This window comes from Vombatus ursinus, unplaced genomic scaffold (assembly GCF_900497805.2).
Source record: "Vombatus ursinus unplaced genomic scaffold, bare-nosed wombat genome assembly UNPS02014821.1, whole genome shotgun sequence".
NCBI lineage: Eukaryota > Metazoa > Chordata > Mammalia > Diprotodontia > Vombatidae > Vombatus > Vombatus ursinus.
Window position 1 is genome coordinate 50522849 of NW_020954599.1, and position 27723 is coordinate 50550571.

The window sequence follows — 27723 nt, forward strand, 5'->3', positions numbered from 1 at the left end:
TACAATAAACTTTTGACCACTTGTCTGAAAAGGCTTGCATGTGTAAATTCATTCCAAGCGGGTCTTCCTTGGCATTTTCAAGGTCCCAGCACCCCAAAACCTCATTAGTATCAAACTCAAAAAGAAACTGGGGCAACTAAACCATACACAAGGATCCCTGCAAGCCACATAATAACTTAGAAAATCACATATTAACATTATCTATGTTTTATTGTATTTTTATTTTATTGCATATTTCCCAATTACATTTTAATTAGACTACACTTGGAAGTGTTGTGAGCTGAATGTGCTCCTGGTGTTTGACACCTCTGAGTTAGGTATCTGGAACCCTTCAACAGTAATAGGGAAGTTGTGAAGAAGGGAAAATAATGAGTTCTTTTTTTGGACATGCTATATTTAAGACATCTACATGACATCCAGTTCAAAATGTCCAGTCAAGTACTGATCCAAAGTTCAAAAGTCATAAGAAAGTTTAAGTCTGGATAAATAGATATGAGAATCATCTGCATAGAGGTGATAACTGAATTCACAGGAGGTAATGAGATCAAAAAGCAAGAGCAGAGGCTCTTCACTGTCCATCTTATGGGACTCCCAAGGGATTTGTGGACTCAGGTAGGTAAAGAATTTTTTATTTCAACAGTACTTGGTTTCCTGTGTAAATCCTATGTACTACTTACATAAATCCTATGTGTTAACAGATTTTGAAATGTTATTTTGAGAAGGGACCATTAGGCTTCAGGAGATTGCCAAAAGGGTGCAGGACACACAAAAGGTTAAGATCCCCTGGTATAAAGAGAGAAGAGAAGACGACCAAGGACAAACCTTTGTGAAACATCCACAGTTAATGGACATGACTTCGATGAAGATTCACTAAAGAAGATTCAGGAGGAGTGGTCAGACAGGTAGAAGGAAAACCAGGAGTGAACAGTGTCACAAAAATTCAGAAAGGAGAGAATGTCGTGGAAAAAAGGTTAGTCAATGGTGCCAAAAGAGGTAGAGAAGGAACTTACATTCTAATAAGAAAGGACAAAACACAGAGGAAAATGGTGACCAGGGAAGGGAATACAAACTTAGTATAAGCCTTCTCTACATCTTTTGAGATAAGAATTGAGAAAAATGCCATTAGATTTGGCAATTAGATCATTTAGTAACTGTGGAAGGGATTCAAGAGCAAAAAGTAGTAAAGAGCTGGACTGGTTAACTATAGGGCCAAGACTGGGAAGGAAGAAAAGGGAGGTTAGGACAGGTGTGATAGTCTAAAACAGAGGGGGGGAATCTGTGACCTTCTAGATCCTCGGGTGTGGCCTTTTGACTGAGTCCAAGTTTTATAAAACAAATCCTTTTACTAAGGGGATTTGTTGTGTGAAGTTCGAATTCAGTTTTGAGGACCTAGAGGGCCACATGTGGCCTTGAGGCTGCAGGTTCCCCGCCCCTGGTCTAGAAGAACATAATCTATAATATAATTTAGTCTTCATTCCTACCAAACAGCTGTAACTCCAACAAATTACTATTCTTGTTACTAGACTTTATTCTGGGCCCTTTCCTTTCTCTCTACATCTGGTCTCAGTGGTCTCATCAGCTTCAGAGTGTAATTATCTCTGTGCAAATGACTCCCAAATCTATGTAGTCAGCCCTACTTTGGTTACACTGTCATCTACGAAGTGGGATATTTCCCTCTGGAAGACGTCCCACATAGTACCTCAAGTTAATTCAATCAACATTTGTTAAGAGCCAACCGTGTGCTGTCCAAAGGTCCTTGGCATATAAAAACCAATTAAAACAATTCTAGCCCTGAAGAGTAACACATTCTGCTGGGGGAAACAACACATAGACATATAAGCAAATACACAATACATACAAAGTAATTTGGTTTGGGGAAGCATTAACAATTGGGGAAAGGAAGAAAGGCCTCATTTCAGAGGTGGAATGTGAGCTGAGCCTTGTAAAGAAGCTGAGGATTCCAAGAGACAAGAGTTTAGGAGGAAAAGCATTTCAGGCACTTTACACAATAGCATGTGCAGAGGCACAGAAGCAAACGATAGAAATGTCACATACACCAAATAAGGAGGCTAATTTAGGTAGGCCAGGAAGTGCATGAGGAAGATTAACATGAAATAAATCTGGTAAGAGAAGGAAAACTGGGCCAGGCTGTGAAGGTCTTTAATGCCCCAAAGAAGAATTTGTATTTTATCCTAAAGGCAACTGGAAGCCACTGAAACTTCTTGAGCAGACTGGCAGTTGGGTAGAAGATAGATCCAAGAGTGATGTCAAATTAGGAGGAAATTGGGGCAGCTAGGTGGCTCAGTGGATACAGCACCTGCTCTGGAATCAGGAGGACCTGAGTTCAAATCTGGGCTCAGACACTTGACACTTACTAGTTGTGTGACCCTGGGCAAGTCACTTAACCCCGATTGCCTCAACAAAAAGAAAAAAAAAATAGGAGGAAATTACAATAATCCAAATCCCTGAATTAGGGTAGTGGCAATACGAATGTAGAAAAGAGGATGAATGTGAAAGATGGCACGGACACATAATAAATAATATTTAACTGAATGTATATGGGAAAAGGGGAAGGGAAAGGAGAGCAAATGAGAAGGAAGTTACATTCTAATAAGAAAGGATAATATATAGTAGAAAATGGTGACCAAGAAACGGAGTATAAACCCGAGGGAGTCAGAGGAATGTTGGACTGATCAATGTACAGAATCTTTCCAGAAGCAATGGTAGTAAGGATTTGATCAGGAGTGTTGGCACAGACACAAATGGATAATGACAAGTTTACCAGAAGTCTAGATGGAGTGTGGAGCATGGCCTGATCTAGGGCCCACTAGACACTGTGGACTAGCTTAATGCATTCTCTCACCAATCAAGACCACCCAGCTCAGTTTCAGGGAAGGAGTTCCAAAACAGTGAAGATTAACTCCCAAAGGGACGAGGGGAATAATTTTTGGAGGTCCAGTCTGAAGGATGCCCTTCTAGATAGGGAAAAGACAGCCAGCACTGGGCCCAACAGCAATATGGCCAGGGTGACAGCCACAGACAGACTGCAGAATTCTTCAAGGCTTCAGGTGCCACCTCCTACTAAGTCTTTACATATCCCTTCTCCCTACTCCCCTTATACCCTCCCTCTGCAAATTACTTAGTATTTATATATCTGTATATATGTGGTATTCCTACCTCCATCAAAATATAAGAACCTAGAAGGCAGGCACTATTATTTTTGGTTTTGTATCACTAGCATAAAAGCATCTAATACAGACTTTTCCACAACACAGTAAATGTTTAATAACAACAGTGCATTTATACAGCACTTTAAGATTTACAAAGCAAAGGATGCAAACGTGTTATCTCATTTGATCCTCACAACAACTCTCGCAGGGAAATGCTATTATTATCCCCATTTTATCTATGAGGAAACTAAGGCAGGCTGAGGTTAATTAACTTGCCCAGAGTAAAAAAGCCAGGAAGCATCTGAGGCCACATTTGAACTCAAGCTCTTCCTGACTCCCAATCCAGTGTTCTATTCACTGTACCACATATTTGCCACCTAATAACTACATTAATAATTAATAACTTTTACTATTATTAGCTTAGTGTTTGTTGAATTTAATTGAGTCACTGAGATACAGAAAGGTTATGAAAATCAGCATTTAACAAAATCCAAAAAACAATCAAAAATCTATGTTATCTATTTTATTTTTCTTTTATTTAGGGACTTAGGCAATTGTACATACTATCTAACAAATAATTTCCACTGAAGGAGAAGAGAGGAAATTGTTTCAGTACCTTTTTAAGCAAAGTTATGTTAAAATTCAGCTTGTCTGACAACTATGTTATTTGTAAAAATGTCTTAAGTGATATAATTCCACATACCATCACTGTTCTGTCAAACACGGAAAAATGAATACTCCAAAGGAAGAAAAAAGAAAATCTATCTTATTGTTGCAGTACAGAAATTTTATCTCTTCAGCACATAAAGTACCTAGACTTCCCAAATACAGCAGGTTTCAAACAGTATTATGTTTACTAAAGCAGGGAAAGGAGAAGGAAAAGGGGAGAGAAAGGGGAAGGAGGAGAAAGGGAGACAGTGAGGGAGGGAGGGAGGGATGTAGGAGGGGGAGAGAGAGAGAGAGAGAGAGAGAGAGAGAGAGAGAGAGAGAGAAATCTAAAGGGGGAGTACACACCTTATACTATACCCTTTACACTATGCTGAGGTAAATACTTAACTTGTACCAGGCTAACTTTTTTTTTTAATCTATTTGAAAAAAGAATGGACAAAAATCAATTATATTTGTTCTACTGTTATTACTTTCATATCCCTCATCCTTCCTGTAGCTACAGTTTCTTCCTTCCTATTCACAGTGCACAAACCCACTTTAAATCTTTATCACCTCTCATTACACTCACCTACAGTTAAGAGGTAAGCTCCTAGAAGGCAGAGACTTTGTATTTGTATCCTCAGTGACTAACACAGTTCCCTTAAAAAAAGGCTACTGAATTAAAATGATTTTTAAAAAAACCTTCCAAATGGTTTTTCTTGCCTCCAGTGTCTTTCCTCTCCAATCCATCCTATTTTTTTGTTATGGTTCAGTTGTTCCAGTTGTGTCCAAAACCTCCCTATACAAAGATTCTAAGATTTGATGTTTCTTCACTACTCAAAACCCTTCAGATGGTTTCCTATGCCTCTAGTACAAAATACAAACTCCTCAACCTGGCATTTAAAGTCCTCTATAATCCCTCTCCAACCCACCCTTATTTCATAATATTCCCCTGCATACACTGAGTCCCATCCCAACTAGACTACTAGCTACTCCATTCCCCCAACATAATGTAAAACTTTCTCCTCTACACAACTGAAAAAGCAGTCCAAACCCTTCCCTCCACCATGCATTTTTTCCTCATCTACTTGATAAAATCTTTTTCTTCCTTCAAGACTAGGTGTAAGTGTCAGGTCCTCCTTCCTTCTTTTATTCATTCCACAAGCATTTATTAAATCCAGGTGCCACCTCCTACTAAGTCTTTACATATCCCTTCTCCCTACTCCCAGCTAGGTGCTGCGAATACTGCTGCTGTTTGTCCCTTGTTCTCTAAGAGGACCATGACATCAGGGAGGTGATGCCATGACATGCAAGTGAATTGGATTTAAGTGAGCAAGGATTGTGCAAAGTCTCCAGCCTCACTTTCTCCTCCAGAGCCAACAAGGATAGTGGCCAGATATGGATCAGAACAACTGGAGAAGGTGCAGGATCTTTCACAGGTCTCAGTTTGACTGAGGCAGCACCCATTCAGTGATTAAGGCTTAATAAGAAATGAGACAAAAAATGGCCATAAACATAGCTAGTAAATACAAAATACATACAAAGAAACTTTCCAGGATACAAGAAATAGGGGGAGAGGGGAAGAGAAGGGAGCAGGAAAGGCATTCAGTAGAAGTAAGTGGCACTTAAGCACAAGCTTGAAAGACACTAGGTATTCAATAAGTAGAAGGGATGTGCAAAAATAGTCAAACAGGAGACAAAAAAGCAAGGTGGCCAGTTGCTTGGAACATAGAATGTGTTAACAGGGAATAAGTGCAGCAAGCTAAGAAAGAAAGGCTAGAGCCATATTATGAAGGATTTCAAATACCACAGAAGTTTGTATTTAACCTGGATGCAATTAGGTATGACAAGAGCTTCTTGAATCAGGGAGTAATGATTGGATCTGTTCTTTAAAAATATCAATTTGGAAGATGTGTGAATGATGTAGCAGGGGACCAAAAATAGGCTGTCCTGTCCCTGTGTCCTTGACCAGGGCCTTTCCTCTACTCTGTATGCTTAGCCAAGACAGGCCTATCTGCCTGTAAATAATTGTAATAAAATCACAGACAATAGTTTTGTGAGATATTCATTGACTTTTAGGACATGAACCAGTGTTAGACTTCTTGTAGCCTCTGGGAACTTTCCTTCCCAATAAAATGCAAAATTCATTTTAGCTTCTTACAAAAGCTCCTTTTTATAGGGGTTAGAGGAGCTTTCTACTAAAGTCCTATTCCAATGCCTTAACATTATGTGGACAGGACTCCAAGGCTGTGGAGGTTACCCCAGTGGAACACTCCCTCTGCCTGTTTCTACTAGAAAGAGGCTGCTATTACTCCAATGATAAACTACATGTATGTCTGCTATCTGAGAACCAACCTTGCAAAATAATCTTCTAGTTCTTCATTATGCTGGCTAAGCAGCAATGAATATTTCATCCACAAAGCCTATTACACTGAGTCATGAAGGCACTGCAATCTCAATCAGCAGAAAGTATCCAATCCACACTAACCAAATTACAGATCCCTTTATGTGTTAAAATACATAACATCCATATATACATGTACATGTATATGTATAGGTATGCAAAACCTCAAAGAAAAACATTGCTTGGGCACAATTTCAACTAGAATTCCTGGGAGAGATGAAGCAATTAGTTTTTTAATTTTTTTTCTTAATTTTAAAAATGTTTTTATCAATGAAATAAGAATGCTGGAGTGAAAAACGTGGAAAAGAAATGAGAACTATAGGAGAAAAAATTGGAAAAGAAATAATTACTAGCTTGGCACAAAATTTTGTACAAACTTTTGCTTGAGCAACAAACAAATGTTAGAATGGATATTAGTCATTATAAACCAATAACTCAATGAGACAATAAGAAATATTAACACAAAGTCAAAAGACTGAAAAAAATAAAATATCAGGTATCTCATAGCAAAAAAAAAACAAACTGACTTGGAAAACAGATTGAGGAGAAAAAATTTAAGAATCATTAGACTACTTGAATGCCATCACCAAAAAAAGGGTATAGATATCATATTTCAAAAGAATTTTAAATTGCCTACATCTCTTAGAAACAAAAGCCAAAATGGAAAGAAAAACAATCTACCAGTCACCTCCTGAAAGCAGCCTCAAAATGAAAATTCCCAGGAACACAACAGCCAAAATCCAAGACTTCCAGGTTAAAAAAAAAAAAAAAATACTACAAGCAGTCAGAAAGAAAAGAATTCAAGTACCAAGAAGCCACAGTCAGGAGCACACACGCTTTAGTGACCACAAGTATAAAGGAGTTATACAATATTCCAGAAGGCAAAGGATATAAATGCACATATATACACACACATATGTATATATGTACATATATATTCTTGGCTATAAACCTATATAATTTTATATGTGTGTGTGTGTGTGTGTGTGTGTGTGTGTGTGTGTGTGTAGGTTTACAGCTAAGAATAACCTACCCAGCAAAACAATATAATACCACAAGGGAAAAAATGGACCCTTAATGAAATACAGGACTTCTAAGCATTCCTAATGAAAAGAACAGAGATTTGAATATCAAAAGCAGAAGTTAAGAGAAACATAAATAGGTAAACACAAACACAAAGCAATAAAGAACTAAACAAGGATAAACTATTTACATTCTAATGTGGGAAGATGATGTGTCTCCTCTGAAATAATTCATCATCAGGGGTCATAGATGGAGTCTAATTAGATAGAAAAAATGGGAGTGGTTCTGATATATCTTGATAATTTTTAAAAGAATGAAAAGGCAGAAGAACAATACGGTGGGAAATGGGAAGAAGGAAAAGGAAGATTAGGGAAAATTATCTCATAAAACTTGGGGACACAAGTAAATGTGTCCTTTCTAGGTCCTTGGGTGTGGCCTTTTGACTGAGTCCAAGTTTTACAGAACAAATTCTTTTATTAAGGGGATCTGTTCTGTGAAGTTTGGACTCAGTCAAAGGGCTGCCCTTAAGGGCCTCGAGGCTGCAAGTTCCCTACCCCTGGTCTAAACAAATAAGCAGAAAGGCATAAGGAGAACAGCTGACACTTGAACCTCACTCCATACTGGTCAAAGGAGGGAAGAATATACCCATACAAGGTGGAGTAAAGTAATATATTTCCTTCAACAGGGAAATAAGAGAAAAAGGAAAAAAGGAAGAAGAGTGAATAAAATGGAGTGTATATAAAAGGACGAATTATTTCTAAATAAAACAAACTCAAACTAAAAATGTACCAAAATATTTATAGCTACACATTAAAAGGGACTTGGAAGAGAAAGTAAACAACGAAATCTCTCAGCTTGCCAGTGAAACTAAGCTTATCCAAGCAGCCTAAATTCTAAATATCTTACTTGTACAATTTAGCACCTATTATAACAGCATATGATGAAAGTGTGCCCATCAAGTAGGGAATAACTGCAAAGTTATAGTATATAAATGTGATGGAATGCTATTGTATTATTGTACCGTATTCCAAGAAAGCTAGGGAGATTTCTATGAACTGATGCCAAGTGTAGTGAATAAAATTAGGAGAATAATTTATACAATGAGAATAACACTGTAAAGGAAACAACTGTAACAACATAGGAACTCTGATCAGCATAATAACTAACCACAATTTCAGAGAACTACTGATATGGTTTACATATCATATAAGGACTACATATACATATATACAAGGACTACAGAGATGCTACACATCTCTGATACAGCAGTAAAGATTCAGAGTATAGAATGAGATACATACATACACCAAAAAATGTGTATTATGTATGTATATGTATATTCTTTTAGACATGGCCACTGTAGAAATTTTGTTTTGCTAGACTAAAGCCTGAAGTTTTGTTTTTCTCTTATTCACAATGGGGGGAGGAGGGAAAGGAGAGAGATGAGAGAGGATTTTTGCAAATGAAAAAAAGATTTTTTTTAATCAATCATGATTCCAAGGAATCTACAGAACTGCTGAGGCACCTTAATTACATTTTCTTAGTACCTGATATTTCAATCTTTAAAGCTATTTAACATGTAATTCCCACAAACATAACAAGAGATTAATGCCTGAAACTTCCATATAGAAAGGCAGTTTTAATTACACGGAAAACTTTTTAACCTGGAAGACATACATGTTTGGTCATATAAAAAACTCTATGTTCATTTAATCACTGCAAAAGAGCCAAGTCTAGAGGAAAATGAAAGCAAGAATGATAAGCCTAGACACAAATCACAGAAAAAATAAGTCTAAATATTTTTAACAAAGTATCACATAAACAGTAACATTAAACTATCAATGCTTATGCTAAAACCCTCTAAATAAAAATGTATGGCTAAGTATCTAGCTAATTCAAAGAAGAAAGGTTGCTAAATACCAGGTATGAAAATATTAAAATATTAAAAATACCCTAATGGTATTTTCAACATCATTTGGTATTACACAAAATGACAAAAATAAGGAAATAGAAAAATACTAGACATCTCAATTGATAATTTCAATTTAGCAATATGTTAAAATAGGATCAGGGAACTATTATCATAGATGTAGAACTACTCTATGTGTGAGTATTACTCTGCAAAATTTGAACTACGGAATGATGCAGAAATTTAAAAGGTGCTGTTGAAAGCCTTTGTACTCCTTCAACAGGTAGAAAAAAATTAAAGATGGCCTACATTTGGCAAGAACCATTCATTGTAATAGTATCTTATAATTTCCTCCCCTTGGTAGATGGGAATCCAATTGAACTCTTCCCGGACCTGAGTTCAAATCCAACCTGAGGCACTTGACACTTACTAGCTGTGTGACCCTGGGCAAGACACTTACCCCCATTGTCTAGCCAAAAAAAAAAAAAAAAGATGTGATCTTGATTCTCTAGAAGCTTAGTCAAAAATGAATTGAATAGACTAGATCAAAGTCATTCAAATAGAAAGGGATCCTTGCAGGCAACATATTCACTTAGAAAAGTGGTACAGTGGATAGAGCTCCAGCCTTAGAATTAGGAGGACCTGAGCTCAAATTCGACCTTAGATACTTGACATTTAACTAGCTGTGTGACCCTGAGCAAGTCACTTAACCCCAAATGTCACACACACACACACCCTGCAAATCAACATTATCGAAATTGTATTATCTTTTTATTTATTTTGTTAAACATTTCCCAACTACATTTTAACTTGTTATGGTGAGAGTTGGACACTTCTATGCTAGATGACTTCTAACATCTGTCAAAACTTGGAAAATTCAAGATTCTTCTTTTGAGTCACAAGATATCAATCAATAAACAAACGTTTATTAAGTGTGTACTATGTGCCAGGCATTGGCCTAAGTGCTGGGGATACAAAAGTTTGTAGAAGACAGTCCCTACCCTCAAAGAGCTTACAATCTCATGGAGGACACAACATGCAAACAAATGTATTCAAAGCAACCTATATACAGTATAAATAGGAAATAATTAGAGGGAAGGCACTGGAATTAAGAAGGGTTGGGAAAGGCTTCCTGTAGGAAGTGGGATTTTAATTGAGACTTAAAAGAAGCCAGGGAGGTCAGCAGTCAGAGGGGAGGAGGGAGAGCACTTCAGGCCGGGGGGGGGGGGGGGGGGAGCCAAACAGAATGGCCACAGCCAAGAGAGATGGAGAGTCTTGTTCAGAAAGACCAGGAGGCCAGTGTCACTGGATCAAAGAGTACATGTTGGGAAGTAAAGTATAAGACCACCAGAAAGGTAAGGAGAGGGCTAGGTTACAAAGAGTTTTTTTAATGCCAAGGGGAACATTTTAAATTTGTTCCTGAAAACAATGGGAAGCCAACAAAGTTTACAGAGAAGGGGAGACAGGTGTGAGAAGATCAGACCTTTGCTTTAGGAAAGTCACCTGCATGACTGAATGAAAGATGGGATTGGAGAGGGAAAAAACTTGAGGCAAACAGAACCACCAGGAGATTGCAGCAGTAATCTAGGTATGAGGTGTTAAGAGCCTACACTAGAGTGGTGGCAGTTTCAGGAGAGACACTGCAAAGATAAATCAACAGGTCTTGGCAACAGATTGAATATGGGGTTGGGGAGGGTGGGTGGAGAATAATGAAGAATCCAGGATGACTCCTAGGGAGTGAGCCTGAGGGGCTGGGAGGATAGCATTGTCTTCTGCAGTAGTAGGGCAGGTAGGAAAGAAAAAAGGGTTAGGCGGAATGATAAGTTCTGTTTTGGACATACTGAGTTTAAGATGTCTACTGGACATCCAGTTCAGTAGTTGGAGATGTGAGATTGGAGGTCAGCAGAGAGGTTGGGGCAGGAAAGGCAGATTTGAGAATCATCAGTATAAAGATAGTAATTAAATTCATGGTTGCTGCTGAGATCACCAAGTGAAGTAGTATAGAGTGAGAAGAGAAGAGGGTCCAGGACAGCCCTCGTGGACACCTACAGTTTCCACCAATTTTTCAGGTACACATCTACTTCATAAAGCCAGGTAACATAAATGATTATGTTAGTGTAAGTGTTGTAGTGTGGTGGGAAAAAGCACTAGATGTGAAACCAAGAGTGTGTGATCTTAGGAACCTTTACTTCTCAGGCCTCAGTTCTTCATCTGTAAAATGTGGGGTTGGACTAGATGGAAACTAAGGTTTCAACTCTAAATTCCATGATGTCATGACTCCCATTTCCCAACAAGTGATTGTAGCTGGGGAAAGGTATGTCATAAAGTAAATATGGGATCTTATTTTGAAAAGGGTAAAGTAACAAAATTAATTATTTCTACAGGAAAAGTGTTAACATTATTTGAGTTTATTCTCTTCCCCTGAGAAGGATCTGACACTCCCTTAAAAACGATAGGGAGCTCAAATTGTCCTGGAAGGTAGAGAGCTAGAAGGAAAAACAAATTGTTAATTCTAAGAGTTGTAAAACTATAAACAGGTAAAACAGTTGGCATGTATTCAGCTAAGGTGTTTAAGAACTCTTCTGGGTACAAGGTTATGGGAGAACGGGAGTAGAAATAAAGGCTGAGACTCCTAAGACAATGAGCACTGGGCAAGTCCTGTAATTGATGTGACACTAAAAAACAAAACAAACAAAAAACCTACCTCATGTAACCTTTGAATTGACCTCGGACAACTCACTTGTCTTTTCTGGGCCTCCATTTGCTTATATATAAAATAAGGGGACTGGGTGTTTTCTAAGGTTCCTTCTGGCTCTAATAATCTGTGGGGCAGGGGGAGTAGAGAAGAGGTCTACAAATCCAAGAACTTTCTTAATGAGTCTATAGGCTCAGAGTGAGGCTAAAGAAAACACAGGGGAGTTCTAGAGAGGAAGGGTTGGAGAAAAAATAGTTTGCTGAACAGCAGGCATCTCTAGTAGCCAAAATATAAATAGGAAAAAATAAAGCTACAGGCAACAGGGGCAGCGAGGTGATGCAGCGGATAGAGTTCCAGCCTTGGAGTCAGGATGACTTGAGTTCAAATCTGGCCTCAGATACTTGACGCTTACTATCTGTGTGACCCTGGACAAGTCACTTAACCCCACTGCCTCACCAAAAAGAAAAAAAAAAAGAGCTACAGGCAACAGAACCCCAAAAGTAAGTTATACGGGATTACAGAATCATAGATTTAAACTTAGATGGTACCTTAAAGAGGACAGCTAGGTGGCATAGTGGATAAAGTCCTAGGCCTGAAGTAAGGAAGACTCATCTTCCCAAGTTCAAATCTGGCCTCAGAAACTTTGAAGCTGTTGTGATCCTGGGAAGGTTATTTAATTCTCTTTGCCTCAGTTCCTCATCTGCAAAACGAGCTGGAGAAGGAAATGGCAAACCACTCCATTACCTTTGCCAAGAAGACCTCAAATGGGGTCACAACGAGTCAGACATGACTGAAATACTGAACAGTAAAAACAACACCAATGCCTTAAAGGCCATCAAATTCAACTCCTTCATTTTACAGATGAGAAAACTGTGACACAAAGAGGGTAAGTGAGTTGCTCCAGGTCACACTGCAATTAAGTGTCTGTGGCAGGATCTGAACCCCAGGTTGTCTGACTCAAAGTCTGGTGCTCTATCCACCACATCAAGCTGCCTCAATTATATGTTGTACTTAGAAAGGGCAGCTAGGTGGCACAGTGAATAGAGCTGTGGGCCTAGATTCAGGAAGACTTATCTTCCTGAATTCAAATCTTACCTCAGACACTTATTAGCTGTGTGACCTAGGTAGGTCATTTAACCCTGTTTGCCTCAGTTTCCTCATCTGTAAGGTGGAGAAGGAAAAGCTAACCACTCCAGTATCTTTGCCAAGAAGACCCCAATGGGATCACGAAGAGTCAGAAATGACCGAACAACAACAAAATTTTAAAAGGGCACTGTCCTAGCAATCAAGAAATCTGTGCTCCAGTCCTGACTCAATCAGTAACTGTGATTTTGGACTTCATCATCCTGGGACTCAGTTTCCTCATCTGTCCCTTTCAACTATAAAATTCCTATAATTTTTTTGACAATTCTAAATGCTCAGGGAAATTAAGCATCCAGAACTAGGAAAAAGGCTTGTCATAGATCTTTTTTTTTTTTTTTTTTGGTGAACAAAGCCCAAAAAGAGACTGACAGATTTGTGAGTCCAAGTTTAAGTAAAAAAAAAAAAGTGAAAATTTAGAGTTTAAACCGGAACAGATCTAGCTCTTCCCAAGGCTAGCTAAGAACCTAGAAGTGAGAAGTCAGTCTTAGCATGAGTCTATAAAATAGTAAAGAACAGACCAAGGGTCAGGGCATTGTCCTAGGCATTGTCTTCTTTCTCTACACTTACTTGGTGATCACATCCGATTCCATGGATTCAACTATCATCTCTATGCAGGTGACTCCAAAAACCATATAACCAGTGCTCTTCTCTATCCTACTCAAGTCCTCAAATTCAGTATGTTCAAAACAGAACTCATTAACTTTCCGTCTAAACCCCATATCTCCTCATAGCTTTTCTATTTCTTTAAAGGACGCCACCATCCTCACTCAATTAATCAACAAGTATTTATTAAACAATACGTACCAGGAATTGTGCTAGTTGCCGGGAATACAAAAACAAATAATGCAACAAATAATGAAACAATCTCTATTCTCAAGGAATTCACATTCTAAAAGAGTAGACAACAGGTACATACATAAATATGTGAATAATAAATATAAAGAGAATACAAGGTAGTCAAATAGTTAGCAAGTAGTTAGCAACTGGAGTCAGTGGAGACTTCACGTAGAACTCAGGTTCATGAATTATCTTCAATTCTAAACTCTGACTAAATTTCCATATCCAATCGTGTAAATTCCAACACCTCAACAATCTCTCACAAGTCACCTTTTCTTTACTCACAACACAACCTTCAGGCCCTTATCACCTTTTCATTACTCTTAGTCCATATTTGTAAATTGATCTACTTGCTAAAATTTATTCATAACCACAAAATCAATCCTTGCAGTGCACCGAAAAATTTGAGTTGCATAATACGTAAATTCTCATCTACAGTCAAAAAAGGCAACATTCTGCCTTCTTGTTTTAGCTCTTACAATGTCAACAAGTATCCTTTTCTTTTAGTGTTCTTTTTAGTTTTTCGTATTTTTGTGCTTTTTGTTGGTAATTCACTGTTTAAAGTGGCCCCCAAATATGGTGCTGAAGTGCTGTCTAGTTTCTAGGTGCAAGAAGGCTGTAAGGTGCCTTACAGAGAAAACGTGTTACATAAGCTTCACTCAGGCATGAGTTATAGCAATGTTGGCCATGAGTTCAACATTAATGAATCAGCAATATGGCACATCCAGAAAGAGGAAATTCACCAATCTGGAGGTGATGCTGCTCTGGAAGATGCAAATGTCGTAACTAGAGGCTCACAGGAATCTCACTCTGTGTTTCCACTATAAGCAATGAATGGTTCCATTAATTCAGTGTTCAAATGACTATATTGACCATAACTACCAAGAATGACAAGAAATCTATTGTAGCTGACCATTTCACTCCCTTACCCAAGAAGATTCAATGGTTTCCTAGGGCCTCTAGGATAAAACATAAATACCTCTGTTTGGCATTTAAAATCCTTCTTCATAATTAGGCCATAGCCTAATTTACTAGACTGATTACATGTTATTCTCACTCACATATGCTATGCTTCAACTAAACTGGCCTTTTTGCTGTTTTTCATATCAAGAAGTCCATCTCCACCCTCCACAGTTTTGCACAGGGTTTCCCTCATGCCTGGAATACTCTCCTAGACCCTAACTCCTTTTAAAGTTCAGTCCATCTACCATTTCCTTTCAGAAGTCTTTCCTAGTTCCCCCAGTTTCAGTGTTCATTCCATCATTTCATATTCAGTTTGTATATATCCTGTGTTAGATTATCTAAGAATATATTGCTGCATCTCCCCATCTACAAGAAGGTGTTGTAGCCACTTAAGACAACGAACTACCTTAACTTTTGCCCAGCAGAGTAACTGCTAGAATAGGTTCTTGATTTTCTAGGACACAGAATTATTCTAAGGGAGCTTCCTCAAGAACCTGTTTGGTACTTTAAACCTACGTCAAGCTAGGTAGAACTGTGCATTTAAACTACGTACTGAGCTAAAATAGACAGGATGAGGAGAGAGTTAATGCTGGAAAAGAAGAGAGCAGGAAAGGGCACTGAACTTTCTCTGAAAGGCTGTTCTAGTCTTGTTTTACCTTGGCAAAAGAAAATTAACCTAAGACCAAGTGCCAAGAGGAACTATGTCTCTGGAATGTTATCATTTTTTTTTATTGCCCTTTTCTGCCACATGTTTCTGTATATGTTTTGTGACAAATTCCTATTAGGAAAATATTTTTCCATTACTATCCACTAATTCATTTGTGATATGGTTGGTAACTGGTAATACTGAAAGAATTACTTAAAAGAAATAACAGTTTGTTTTAAAGTCATATGTTGGACAGAAAAAATGTTTATAAAATACGAATAATATTAAAATATAATAAAGTGCCATACCATGACTCAACTCTCTGGGGAAAATCATCAATGGGCAGTGCTGGTTATAGTGACAGTAAGTAAAACAGTGACGAGCAAAACAGCTATTTGTAGCTTTTTTTTAAAGAGCAGGTTGTAAAACATCCAGTTATGCTAACACATAATCTTAAATAATTAAGTCCAGAAGTCGGAAAGGAGAGAAGACAAGTGAAGAAAAACTATTTCTTTCTTTTCCAACCAGCAGCCATGCAAGTACACAACAAAAGCTACAGTGGGAATCTGGTTTTCAATGTAATGTAGGTTTTAAAAATTAAAATATGCAAATTCATATTAAGATCAATATTTTGTGTTTTCTGGCAATGTGACTTTTCATATTTAATAAATGAAAAGCAACATGGCAGAGAAGATTGAATCAGTTGAGAAAACTTGGGTTGAGGGCTCTCCTCACTAGATATATACTAGCTGTGTGACCATGGCAAATCACTTAATTTTTCAGTACCATGGGCAATTCTCTAAGACCAGTATTTTAGAGTTGTTAATTTGGGAGGGAGTTTTATCACTGGGAGCTATCTACATCAATCAAATCCAGACATAAAAATAAATTAACCTTCCCTTTCATGATCCTAAAACACATTACTCCCTCTTCCTTCATATTAATTTTATGAAAATTACTATGAAAATTCCTATGTTAGATCAAAAATTGCCCCTAGAGCTAATCTAGTCTAACACCCTTACTTTACAGGAAACTGAGGCCCAGAAGTGAAGTCATTTTCCCCAGATTACAAAGCAAGCAATGACAAACTTAAGCTCTAAATTCCCAATTTTTCACTTAAACTCATTACTTGATTCCTCTCTATCATAGACCTTTTCGAAAGAAAAACCACTTCAACAACTCACCAAACACTAATTGCCCGTAACAAGCAAGAGACGGTGCTTAGGTTAGTAGATATTTACCACCAGTTGAAAATGCCACAAGAAAAATCTCATCCTAATACATTAACTTTTATATATAAGCTTCTCCTCTCAGGACATGGTAGCTCTCAGAATACTCCAACCTCGTGTTCAGATACTGCTGTGGTTATCTTCTTACCTTTTCTCATTCTCACTAAAGAGCTCAAATCAAAAAAAAATAATAGCTGTCCAAAAGTTGAATGGAATACTACCTCATAAGGTAGTGTGTCCAGGCACACCCATATCAATTACTGTGTTCAGTTCCGGATGCCACATTTTAGAAAGTACTAGTTTTTGTCAGTGTATACAGAAAAGGGTGACAAAGAGGCAAGAGGACTTAAAACCCTTTCAGTTGAAGACCATCTTCAAAAAGAAAGGTTCAAAGAAAACTGAGTGGGAAAAGTAAAATATAATAGTCTTCAAATGTTTGAAAGGTTATCATAACACATTTTTTAATGTTATCTCAATGAATAGAAATGGTAAGGAAACAGCCCTTTTTTTTTTCTTTAATAAAAGGAAAGTATTGCCTCCCATAAGGTAGTGATTTTCTTATCACTGGAGGTGTTCCAACAGTCTGCACATCTGCTTGTCAGATATTTTAAAGGGGAAGCAGGTATTAGGGAGGTGGGTTATGTAACATAATTTATTTCTGATCTGTGATTTCACTGGTGTAAAGACTCTTTGATACAGAAACTGTCTCTCTACCAACAAACTTTAATATACTTAAGAGGGTTGACTTTCAGGACAATGCATCAAAGTAGAACTTGGACTCAAGTCATCTTGACTTTGATACTGATTCTATATCCATTACCCCATTTTTCTTCCTATATTAGATGAGCTTTAAGGTCCTTTTCAACTTTAGGATTCTCTGCTTTTATTACTTCTCTCTATATAAGAAGAAAAATGTCTTTTGACTCACTATGTAAAATATACAATTAACATAATTAACAGGATGGTGAAATTTAGAAAGACAGCAGGTGAAATCTACAAAGAGGAAATGCTATCAATTTCAAAGAATATGTCAAAAGTAGTATCTAGGAATACAATTTGGAAAAATCAGTCAAAAGCACAAATAAATTTGAATGAACTTTTGAAATGGATTACTACTCTTTGTATTGAACTTATCATTCACAGTTAAAAGTACAACTAGGCAAGCAGAATATTATAGATTTGAGCAAAGCCTCTCAGAGCAGCAGTCCAAGATTATTATAATTACTTCTCCCTTTCTTTTCGTCATTTAAGATCAGCTTAATATTAATAAATATGTTCAGTAAAATAAACCCCCAGTTTTCCATTAGTAATTGTTAGCCATATAAATTATAATTTTATATAAAATGTAATAATTTAATATAAAAATAGTCTTAACATTTTTCTCAACATTAAAATTGAAGATACCAGCAAAAGGCATAGGTTGAGACATAGCTAAGCTTAAGAATTCATGATGTGAAGTAAACAAAGAAATCTCAGTGCTTTGAAAAGTAACATAATTTTTAAAAAAAAACCTAAAATGGAAGAAGCCTACACATGTGAAAAATGACAACTCCCAAAAAAACCAAGTCCTATAAGGAAGGATATAGCAGGAGTGCACTAACAAGTTGCAAAGTCATGAAGGACATAAGACTTTTGTTTTTATGGCATACCATGATCTAGCATAAAATTAACCACGTTAAAATGCCAGTTAATTTTAGACAGCAGAGCCAAGGAAGTTAACAAGGAATTAAGATTTGGCATCACATACTGTAGCAAAGGCAAACTTAATTGATATGTCTTCTTATTCTTATTTCAGTACAAAAACAAAATTCCTGAAAGAAAATAAATATTAATTGTTCTTCTGATCTATATATTATTACAATGATTAACTTTAATAGATTACATACCAGGTATATTATAATGAAAAATCCACAGGAATTTAATTTTCTATTTAGATGAAGTAAGTCTATTAAAATTATTTCCCCAATAGTCCCATGTCAGTATACTAAATAGATCTCCCTTTGGAATTATGAACATAGATCTACCTGGAATTCTTAATTAGGTGTCAAGAATCCTAACTGATGATAAGCATATGGAATGAAGTGAAGAAACTCAACCATCAGAAAATGAAACAACAAGCTATTTTCTTACCTGTCACAAATTCTGAATGGTAAAAAATGGCCTAAGCTTCACCTGAGAAAGTGAAGGGTCCAAAGCCCTTTTCTCCATTTTAGGGGGATACCTCTTGTCAACAAAAACTTAAGTGCCTAAAATGTGCAAGATCTCCACAATCAGATCCTAGTCTGCTTCTGCAGTCTTATTTCCAACTATATGCTTGCACAAACTCTTTGGCTTTACCCAACTTGCTAAGCCCCTAAACATGCCCTTTCCGCTTTCCTTCTTCTCCACTTTGGCTCAATCAAGTTGGTCTTTTTAAATGAGAAGGATTCTTCTCCTAACTCAGCCTATGAAAATCCTACCCACTCTTTAAAGCCCAGCTTGAATGCCACCTCCTTCCATGAAGTATTTTCTAATCACCTCAGCCAGAGTGAACATTCCTTCTTCTGTACTTTCCAAGAGCACTTAATACCCATACAACTCGTATACCACTTTACTGCCTAGTTTTGTAATAATTTGTATACGTGTTATATTCACTACTAAAGTGTGCTCCAGGAAAGTAGGGATTCGCATTTCTGAGAGTATCTATGGCAGTTGCCTATCATATACTTAGCTGTCAAATATATTTTTTAAAAAATTAATGTTGAACATGACTAGTATGGATATGTTTTGCATGATTACACATGTATAATCTATACAAATTGCTTGCCTTCTCAATGGAAGGTGGGTAAGGAGGGAGGAAGGGAGAGAATTTGGAACTCAAAGTTTTAAAAAACAAATGTTAAACATCATTTTTACATGTAACTGGGGAAAAATAAAATACTAAATAAATACAAAAAAGGAAAAAAATTAATGTTGAATCAGTTATGTGCTAATTAGATCTTTAATAGGTTAAATTGAGGCTTGAGTGGTCACTGGAATATAAGTTACAGGATTTTTAAGTAAAATATTTTTGTTATGGTTGGTTTGTTTTAAGGAAGAAAAAAATAAAATCAATCCTTCAACATTCTTTCTCAAATCCAAACATAAAAGCATAGAAAAAGCTAAACTGTGACAATAAATTGTCCATCTGACCAGATTTTGGCTCTGTCAACATCAACAAGAGACATTAGGTGGGTGAATATGGTAAATTCTTCTCAAACCTATTCTAAAAAAGACAGGAGGACACCGCAAACAACCTCACCTCCACAAAATAATACAATATGTATCATCCATTTATAACCTATACCTTCCTCAAATACCTTACACATACATTGGTTTATAGGCTTTTCAAAAATCCCTATAGTAACCCGCTTGTAAAGTATAGAGTGTCCCAGAAGTCTTAATGTAGTTAAACCTTTAATAGCTTAAACCTGCCTGTATTATCTTTTTTCTGTCTTAAAAATTCTTTCTCAAGTTTTAAAAGTAACCCTTCCTCCACCTCTGCTCTAGTATTGCTGAAACTAGTGAACAAATTCATGATCATCTTACTCTTACCTTTAAAGATCTTATAGACTAGGAATTTAACTATTTTCATGTAATGAATACAGTACGGTGAAGTCTGTAAACCCTGATCAGAATAATATTTTTAAATGCATAAAGTAAAATGCATAGAATTTTTAAAAAAACAAATATATTGAAATAGCTATCAAATATTTTCTAAAGTTTGGGGACTTCAAGTTAAGATCTCCCCTTACCAACATTGATCAAACAATCTCTCAAGAACTGAACAGGCTTGATATTAAAACTAGCAAAATTATTAAACACAGGTTAAAGATAAATTACCAATATGTTATGAATTAAGTACTTCATGGGTGACTACTAGTAGTAATTATGCCAACTCTCACATAGATCATGGTGTGGTTTACATTAGTTTATCTTAAGAGAGACACTATAAGACAAGCACTATAGGAGCTGATAGGTTTCATATAAGGAATTCAAATTTCTTGATCCCCTGATCATTCACACTCAAAGCATGTTGTAACAGCCCAGAGAAAACACAAGCTGTCTTGTTCTATTACATGATTATCATGCAGTGAATAATGTTACAACTGGTGAACAAGTTCACCTTTTTAGCTCTCACCTTTTTTTTCTGTTTAAAGGGCTATTTTTAAAACTGTGAAGCTCAGAAACATGAGGAGTTATTTATGAACAAAAAAGTCATTTAAGATTAATTTTTTTAAAATTAAGGCATTCTGTTAAGTTCATTATTTAAAAATCAAGAAATCATCTAGAACATTACAAGATAATAAAATAGAACTGTTAATTCTAATATGACTTGCTACCAAAATAAATCCGAGACACATTAGAACACAAAAAGTCTTGAAATCTATAAGCTGAAAAGCAAAATAAATTCATGACCTAATTATTTTTCCCCGTAAGAGTCAGATCAAAGGCAAAGTAAATTTGGGATTTCAGTTCAGAAACCAAGTCCTCATTCTAAAAGATGAATAAAATGTCACCAGTGAATGGTGACAAGACTTTTTGTAGTAATCAATTTAATGAAAATAAGAGCAATAAAATCCTGCATAATTAGCAGATGATGAAATGCTGGCCAAAAAAACTTATGCCAAGAAATGCAATGTGATTTTCCTTTTTACAGAAACCAAACTCATTTATCTTACGTGTAAAAATAACATCAAAATTTTTCCCATTATGTTTTTACAATCAAATTCATGGCAACTTTAAAAAAAAAAAAAGCTTCGCCTGATAATAAGGTAGAAAAAAAAATCCAGGCAAATTTAAATTATCTAATGAAAAAATGTAAAGAAAAGTAACAAAAAAAATGTCCTTCATTATCACATAATTTAAAAGAGAATCATAAAACTGTATACTAAATGTTAAGGGCAGTTTAAAAGCTTCGTGGTAACTGGAAGCCATCAAGTTCCTAATTTACCATAAAGACAATGACGAGTTATCCAAAGAAGGAAAACATACTAGTTTTTCCAACGTCAACCTATACAGTCTTGGTAAACCAGTAAAACAAGTGATAAATATGCCTGCCATAAAAAGGAAGATGGAGGCATTCTCAGATGTGATCTGAAGCAACTGGGAAAAACTGCCACGGGGGAGGGGGGGTGGGAATCGGGACTGCATAAAGATCCGAAAAGGCTGGAATCCCGAATCCCTCTCACCTCCCCGGCCCCTGGAGCACCTAAAGCCTCGGTCAGGAGGAGGAAGGGGAGGAGGGGGAAGGGAGGAGAGAAGCGGGGGAGGGGAGGAAGAAGGACGAAGGGGAAGGAGAGAAAAAGGAGGAAGAGGAGGCGGAGGACGGGAGGCGGGGGCTGCAGGAGAGCCGGCAGGACTCGGCCGGGCGCCCGCCCCGCACGCACGCAGTCCCGACCCCGGGGGTGGCGTTACCTCTTTTATGTAATTCTCGGAGGGGAATGTTGTCTCCTCCCCCATCGTAGGGTAAATAAGGATCAGAAGAAACATCCATGAGTAGAATTAAAATTGGGGGAAAAAAAAGAAGAAGAAGAAGAAGGAAAAAAGAAAGAAAAATCCGAAAGAGCGGACTTGGCTGCTTAAAAGCCCGAGAGCCCCAGCTCCACGGCGGCGGCAGGCTTCGAAGGGGCCATGTTTGATCCGGCTTAGAACGGCGGCAGCTCCGCGGCTCCAGCCACGGCCGGCCCTTCCACAGCCAATGATGTCATCAAAGGGAAAGTATTGCAGCCTGGTTGCTAGTGGCTACAATCTAGCAGAGTTTAGGGGCGGAACAGCCTTCTTAATGGGGCTCAGCTACGTAAATGATGACTAAGCTCCAAGTAATAACAGACGAAACTGGTTTAGAGGGAAAAAATGAAGCAACCTTTAGCTTCTGAAGCAGCTACGGGAAGAAAATGTGTGCAATGTGTACCCTTGCAATTTTTCTTAACACTAAAAAATAACTATACCCTTTTAATATCCATATAAGAAAAGAAGTGTTCATTTGATACACACTATGCATTTGATGTGTTGCAATGTATGTCTATTTGCTCAGAGTATAGATATACATTTTGCATACAGCAATATGACCTCAGCTGAACAATGAAAGAAATCAGGATTCTCTACAATTTCAATTCACAAAATACCAAGAGGCGACAACACCCTTGCTACAAGGAAACTACACCAATTCTGTTTTTGCCATACTAATAAAAAGCTAAATGTAGAGCAACCTTCCATAAAGAAATGTAAGAGTTCATGCAATTGAATACAGTATTTCCGTTCCACTGACCATTTTTTTTCCCAAGGGACTAGCTACTAGAACTTAGTAACAGTGAAGAGAAATTGAAAACATAAAGAAAAAAGGATCTAATAATTAGATGAAAACCAAATAACATGGAATTTTAGGATGTTATACTCATATGTAAGGTTATATAATTACTTAAACATACATATATGCAAATATAGCATACATGTGGTCCTTACCAAAAAAACCATGGGGTAAGTAATATTATCCTCATTTTACAAATTTGGGAATTGAGGCTCAGAGAGATTGAAATGACCTACACAGGTCACACAGCTAGTATCTAAAGTTAGATAGTTTAACAGTTCAAAGTTAATAGTTTATTAAACTATGCTTCAAATCTAGAACTCCTGATTCCATTATACCATGCTTCCTCTCCATATATAAAAACTCATACTTTATATACTACTTAACATATATGTATATAGTATGGATGGATGCTGTACATCACATGTTGTATATATTATGTCATATATTGTGTATATATAGTATGTAATAAAGAGATATTTCTAATCATGCTTTAAGGTTTACCAAACACTTCACTCATAACAATCCTATGACGTAGTCTATTATCCCCATTTTACTGAAAAAGAAACTGAGGTTCAGAAAGGGAGTTAAGCGGTTTTCCCACAACCAAGTGATAGAGCCAAAATTAAAACCCAGGTCTTCTGACTCCAAGTTTAGCATTCTCCCCACTATAAAAATATACTAATATCCACTATAATATATACACCTATGCAAAATATAGGTACATTTGCTTCAGTTTTTTATTTCTTAGGACATGTATACTATATATTTACAGATATGTACACATATGAGAATTCAAAGCACTCATGTGGGCTTGATCTTTTTCTCAAGCATATACATTGAAATTAGAGGAAATGTGATAATATGGTAAAGAAAGTGCACTAGATCCAACCGTTTTGAAGAGTAATGTGGAACTATGCCCAAAGGTCTATAAAAATGTTCAAACCCTTTGACCCAGCAATAGCACTTCTAGGGCTATATACCAAAGAGATCATACAAATGGGAAAAGGACCCACATGTACAAAAATATTTATAGCAGTTCTTTTTGTGGTGGCAAAGAATTGGAAATTGAGAGGATGCCCATCGATTGGGGAATGGCTGAACAACTTGTGGTATATGAATGTAATGGAATACTAACTATTGTGCTATAAGAAATGATGGACAGGCTGACTTCAGAAAAACCTGGAAAGACTTGTATGGTCTGATGCTAAGTGAAATGAGCAGAACCAGGAGAACGCTGTACACAGTAACAGCCACGCTGTGCGATGACTAATGTTGATAGACTTAACCCTTTTCAGCAACAGAAGGATCTAAGACATCTCCAAAGGCCTCATGATGGAAAATGCTATCCACATCCAAAGAAAGAACTATGGAGTTTGAATGCAGATCAAAGCATACTACTTGCTATTTTTTTTCTTCTGTTGTGTTTTGTTTCCTCTTTCTGGTGGTTCCTCTTATTGGTTCTAATTCTTACCTACAACATCACTGATGTGAAAATATGTTTAATAGGAATATGTATGTATAGCCTCTATCAGATTGCATGCTGTCTTGGGGAGAGAGGTGGGAAGGGAGGGGGAGAAAAATTTAAAACTCAAAAGCTTATGGAAATGATTGATGATAATTCAAAATAAATTAATTAAAAATTTTTAAAAATTTAAAAAATAAAAAAAGAGAAATGATAGGCAAGATGCTTTCAGAAAAACCTGGAAGGATTCACATGAACCTATGTAGAGTGCACTGAACAGAACAAGGAGGTACTAACTAGAATAAAGGAACTCTCTTCAAAACAATTTCATTATGGTAATAACTTTTCATTTCGGGAGCTGGATATAATATCTAATTCACTGCTGACAAAAAGACAATGACCTGGAAACATAGTGTTGTACCATAATGCTTCATTAACAAATTATTTTTGATTGACTGATTTCAACAATTAAAAAAAAAAAGGAAAAACAAAAGAAAAGTGCACTAGATTTGGTGTCCAGAAGACCCAAGTCCAAAACCTGACTGTTTCTGTATGATTAGGGCAAGTGATGCAGCTCTTATGGCTTTAGTTTCTTTATTTATAAAATAAGGGGAAAGGACTGTCCCTTCAAATTCTAAATCCTATGACTCCAATTATTTCTAGAGTATAATTATAGTGCAATTGTATTGAACAGTTTTGTAGATTTAGGAATAAAGCAAAACTGTCCTTGTGATGATCCAAAAAAAAAAAATGTTGGTGACGATTTAAGATCTAAATCCAAACACTCTAAAACTTTACTAAGAAATATGTACCCATTTTCCTAAAACTAACCTGCTTACTACAGTTCCATTAAACAAAAGGAGCTATCAAGAAGGATCATGAATGATCTAGAGTCAAACATAAGGAAGCCAATATAAAGACTATTACCCCTTTTCCATTCCAATTACATGCAGAATCTGTTCTTTGGTAGGAAGCAATGGCAATGAGACTATTCTTGTCTAGTATTAAAAATTATTCTCATCTGTAAATATTTTCCTCAAAACTAGTGCAGTCACAATCACAGATCTTTATGTCAACAGATTATTATCATCATAAAGAAGAAATATTTATTTAGGCCTACTATGTACAGTTCCTGTTAGAGACTTTTTTTCCACATCTTGATACCACCCCCCTCCAAATTAAAACGTGTTTTACTGTTAGAAAGCTTCCCAAGTGGCTATTCCTGATCTACCGGCATCCCGGAAAAGTAAAAGAAATAGGTCACCACTGCTTAAGAAAGTAATTTTTTACATATCAAGAATGTCCTTAAAACAGAATATACTAACCAAGTATGCATAAAAAAGTTTTACCTCAACAAAAGATCTTTTAAAAACTACATACAAAAAGTTGTAAATAGCCAGAATGAATCCTCTAAACCTGCTGATTATAAACTAAAGTGCTTCGGATTTGCAGGGTTAGAAAGGACAGAGGACTCTGACTCAGACTAGATGTAACTGACTTATCAATAAGTAGGGTTAAATGGTGCCTAAGTGGTGGGGGAAGAGAGGCTGAGGAATCTGCCAGGAACTCAGCCAAAGACTCAAGAACCCTATGCAGTCTTTAGAAACAGATTAAGACAGAACTTACAAGAAAGAAGAAACAAAACCAAATAGAAAAATAGTAATACATAAAGTAACCAGGGATTCAAATTTAAGATTTTCACTCTCAAATAATATGCACCAAATGTATGAACTTAAAAATATTAAACTAAAAAAAAAATCAGTATTATTACTTCTATGAGTTCAACTAACTAGAAAACATTACCTTTCTTCCTCAAACACTGTAAGATACTATTAGGATAACAGACTAACAAACCATATGTAGTATTGTCATGACTTTCTTGCCATACATGCTTAATATTTCCACCAGGATATGTTATGTTATCTTACTATGAACTGATATAAAAAGACAGTTCCCCCTGAAGCGGACAAAAATAGAAACTATTTTATAATGTTCAGACATAGTAACTCTGGGGAATGTGTTATCAGTCTCAAATTAACCACTTCATATATTACTTTTCCCTTTGACAAGTAAAAAGGAGCATTTTTTTCTTAAAAGGCATAGAAAAGCTTATTTAAATGAGAACAGCTAGATGGCTCTGTGGATAGAGAGCCCTGGGCACTTACTAACTATATGACCCTGATAAAGTCACTTGACCCTGCATGCCTCAGTTTTCTCATCTGTACAATGAGCTAGAGAAAGAAATGGCAAACCACTCTAGTATCTGTGCCAAGAAAACCTCATGGACAGTATGATACCACAGGGTCACAAAGAGTCGGACATGACTGAATAACAACAGATTTATTTAACTTAATTCAATAAACATTTATCAAGTGTCTAGTGTAGGTAAAATACTTGTAACCACTAGATGAAGGGGTTTACCTTTGCCCCTTTTCGCCAAAAAGAATTTGGCTCCCATTTGTTGACCTTTTGATATGCAGCTTTCCTTTCTGGCCCCAAAAAGAACCTGGCTTCAGTTTGTCTACCATCCCAGGAAAACCTAAGTTTTAGAAACTGCCTTATCTCCATTTGAAAGCAAACTTCCCCCCTTTCAGCTCCCTTCATTATCTATTCTCATTGTTTATTACCTTCCAAAGGGACCCAACCAACCCCCCTTCCTCTGACCACCCTTAATCCTAGCTAGGTGCCACAAGGTCCAGGACCCAGGAATTCTGTTCACCCCAGCTTACTAGCCACTCCCATCCAGATCTCCCTAGGCCCTGCCTCCCCTCACCCCAAACTACTTGGCCACTCCTAGATCCCTCCCACAATCTTTCTGTACTTAAGATTCACCTTTGTGAGCTGTTCTCAAGCCTAGAGGCTGAGACCCTCATGCCCTCTCCAGAGTCAGAGTCACATGGGCTATCCACCCCAGCCCTCATTCAGACACTGAGCATCTCATGCCCAAAAGGCTGAGACTGCCTCAAGCCTGCTGTCCTTAGGAGCTTCACCTGGCCTCCTTAGCCCCCAGGCCCCACTCAGACTGGGAATTTCTCATGCCTAAAGGCTGAGCTTTTCCCAAGCCTGCTAGTCCTCACAAGCATCCCCTGGTCTGACCACCTTAGCCCCCAGCCCCCATTCAGACGCTGAGAACATCTCACACCCAGAGGCTGAGACTCTCAAGCCCGCTTGTCCTCACGGGTGTGACCTGGCCTATATGTGATTTATCTTTAATAAACTTTTTCTCTGGCTGGAAGAAGATCTGGGTTGAATTCTTTCAGGCA

The 27723-nt window shown here is 37.0% G+C and overlaps 1 protein-coding gene across 5 annotated transcripts in view; it reads right to left on the minus strand.

The window, feature by feature from the left end:
- The window catches only part of CLCN3 (chloride voltage-gated channel 3), a 106799-nt gene that overhangs the window by 39837 nt on the left and 39239 nt on the right, over positions 1–27723 (minus strand). The window contains exon 1 of one of the 5 annotated variants that reach the window (XM_027837425.1): positions 22104–22362. The exons of 3 other annotated variants lie outside the window; for them this stretch is intronic. In XM_027837425.1, the coding sequence (XP_027693226.1) occupies positions 22104–22182 (79 nt within the window). In that variant the 5' untranslated portion in view covers positions 22183–22362. Of the gene's footprint in view, positions 1–22103; positions 22363–27723 lie in introns of those variants that run through there. One more of the 5 variants, XM_027837427.1, reaches the window with a different exon arrangement.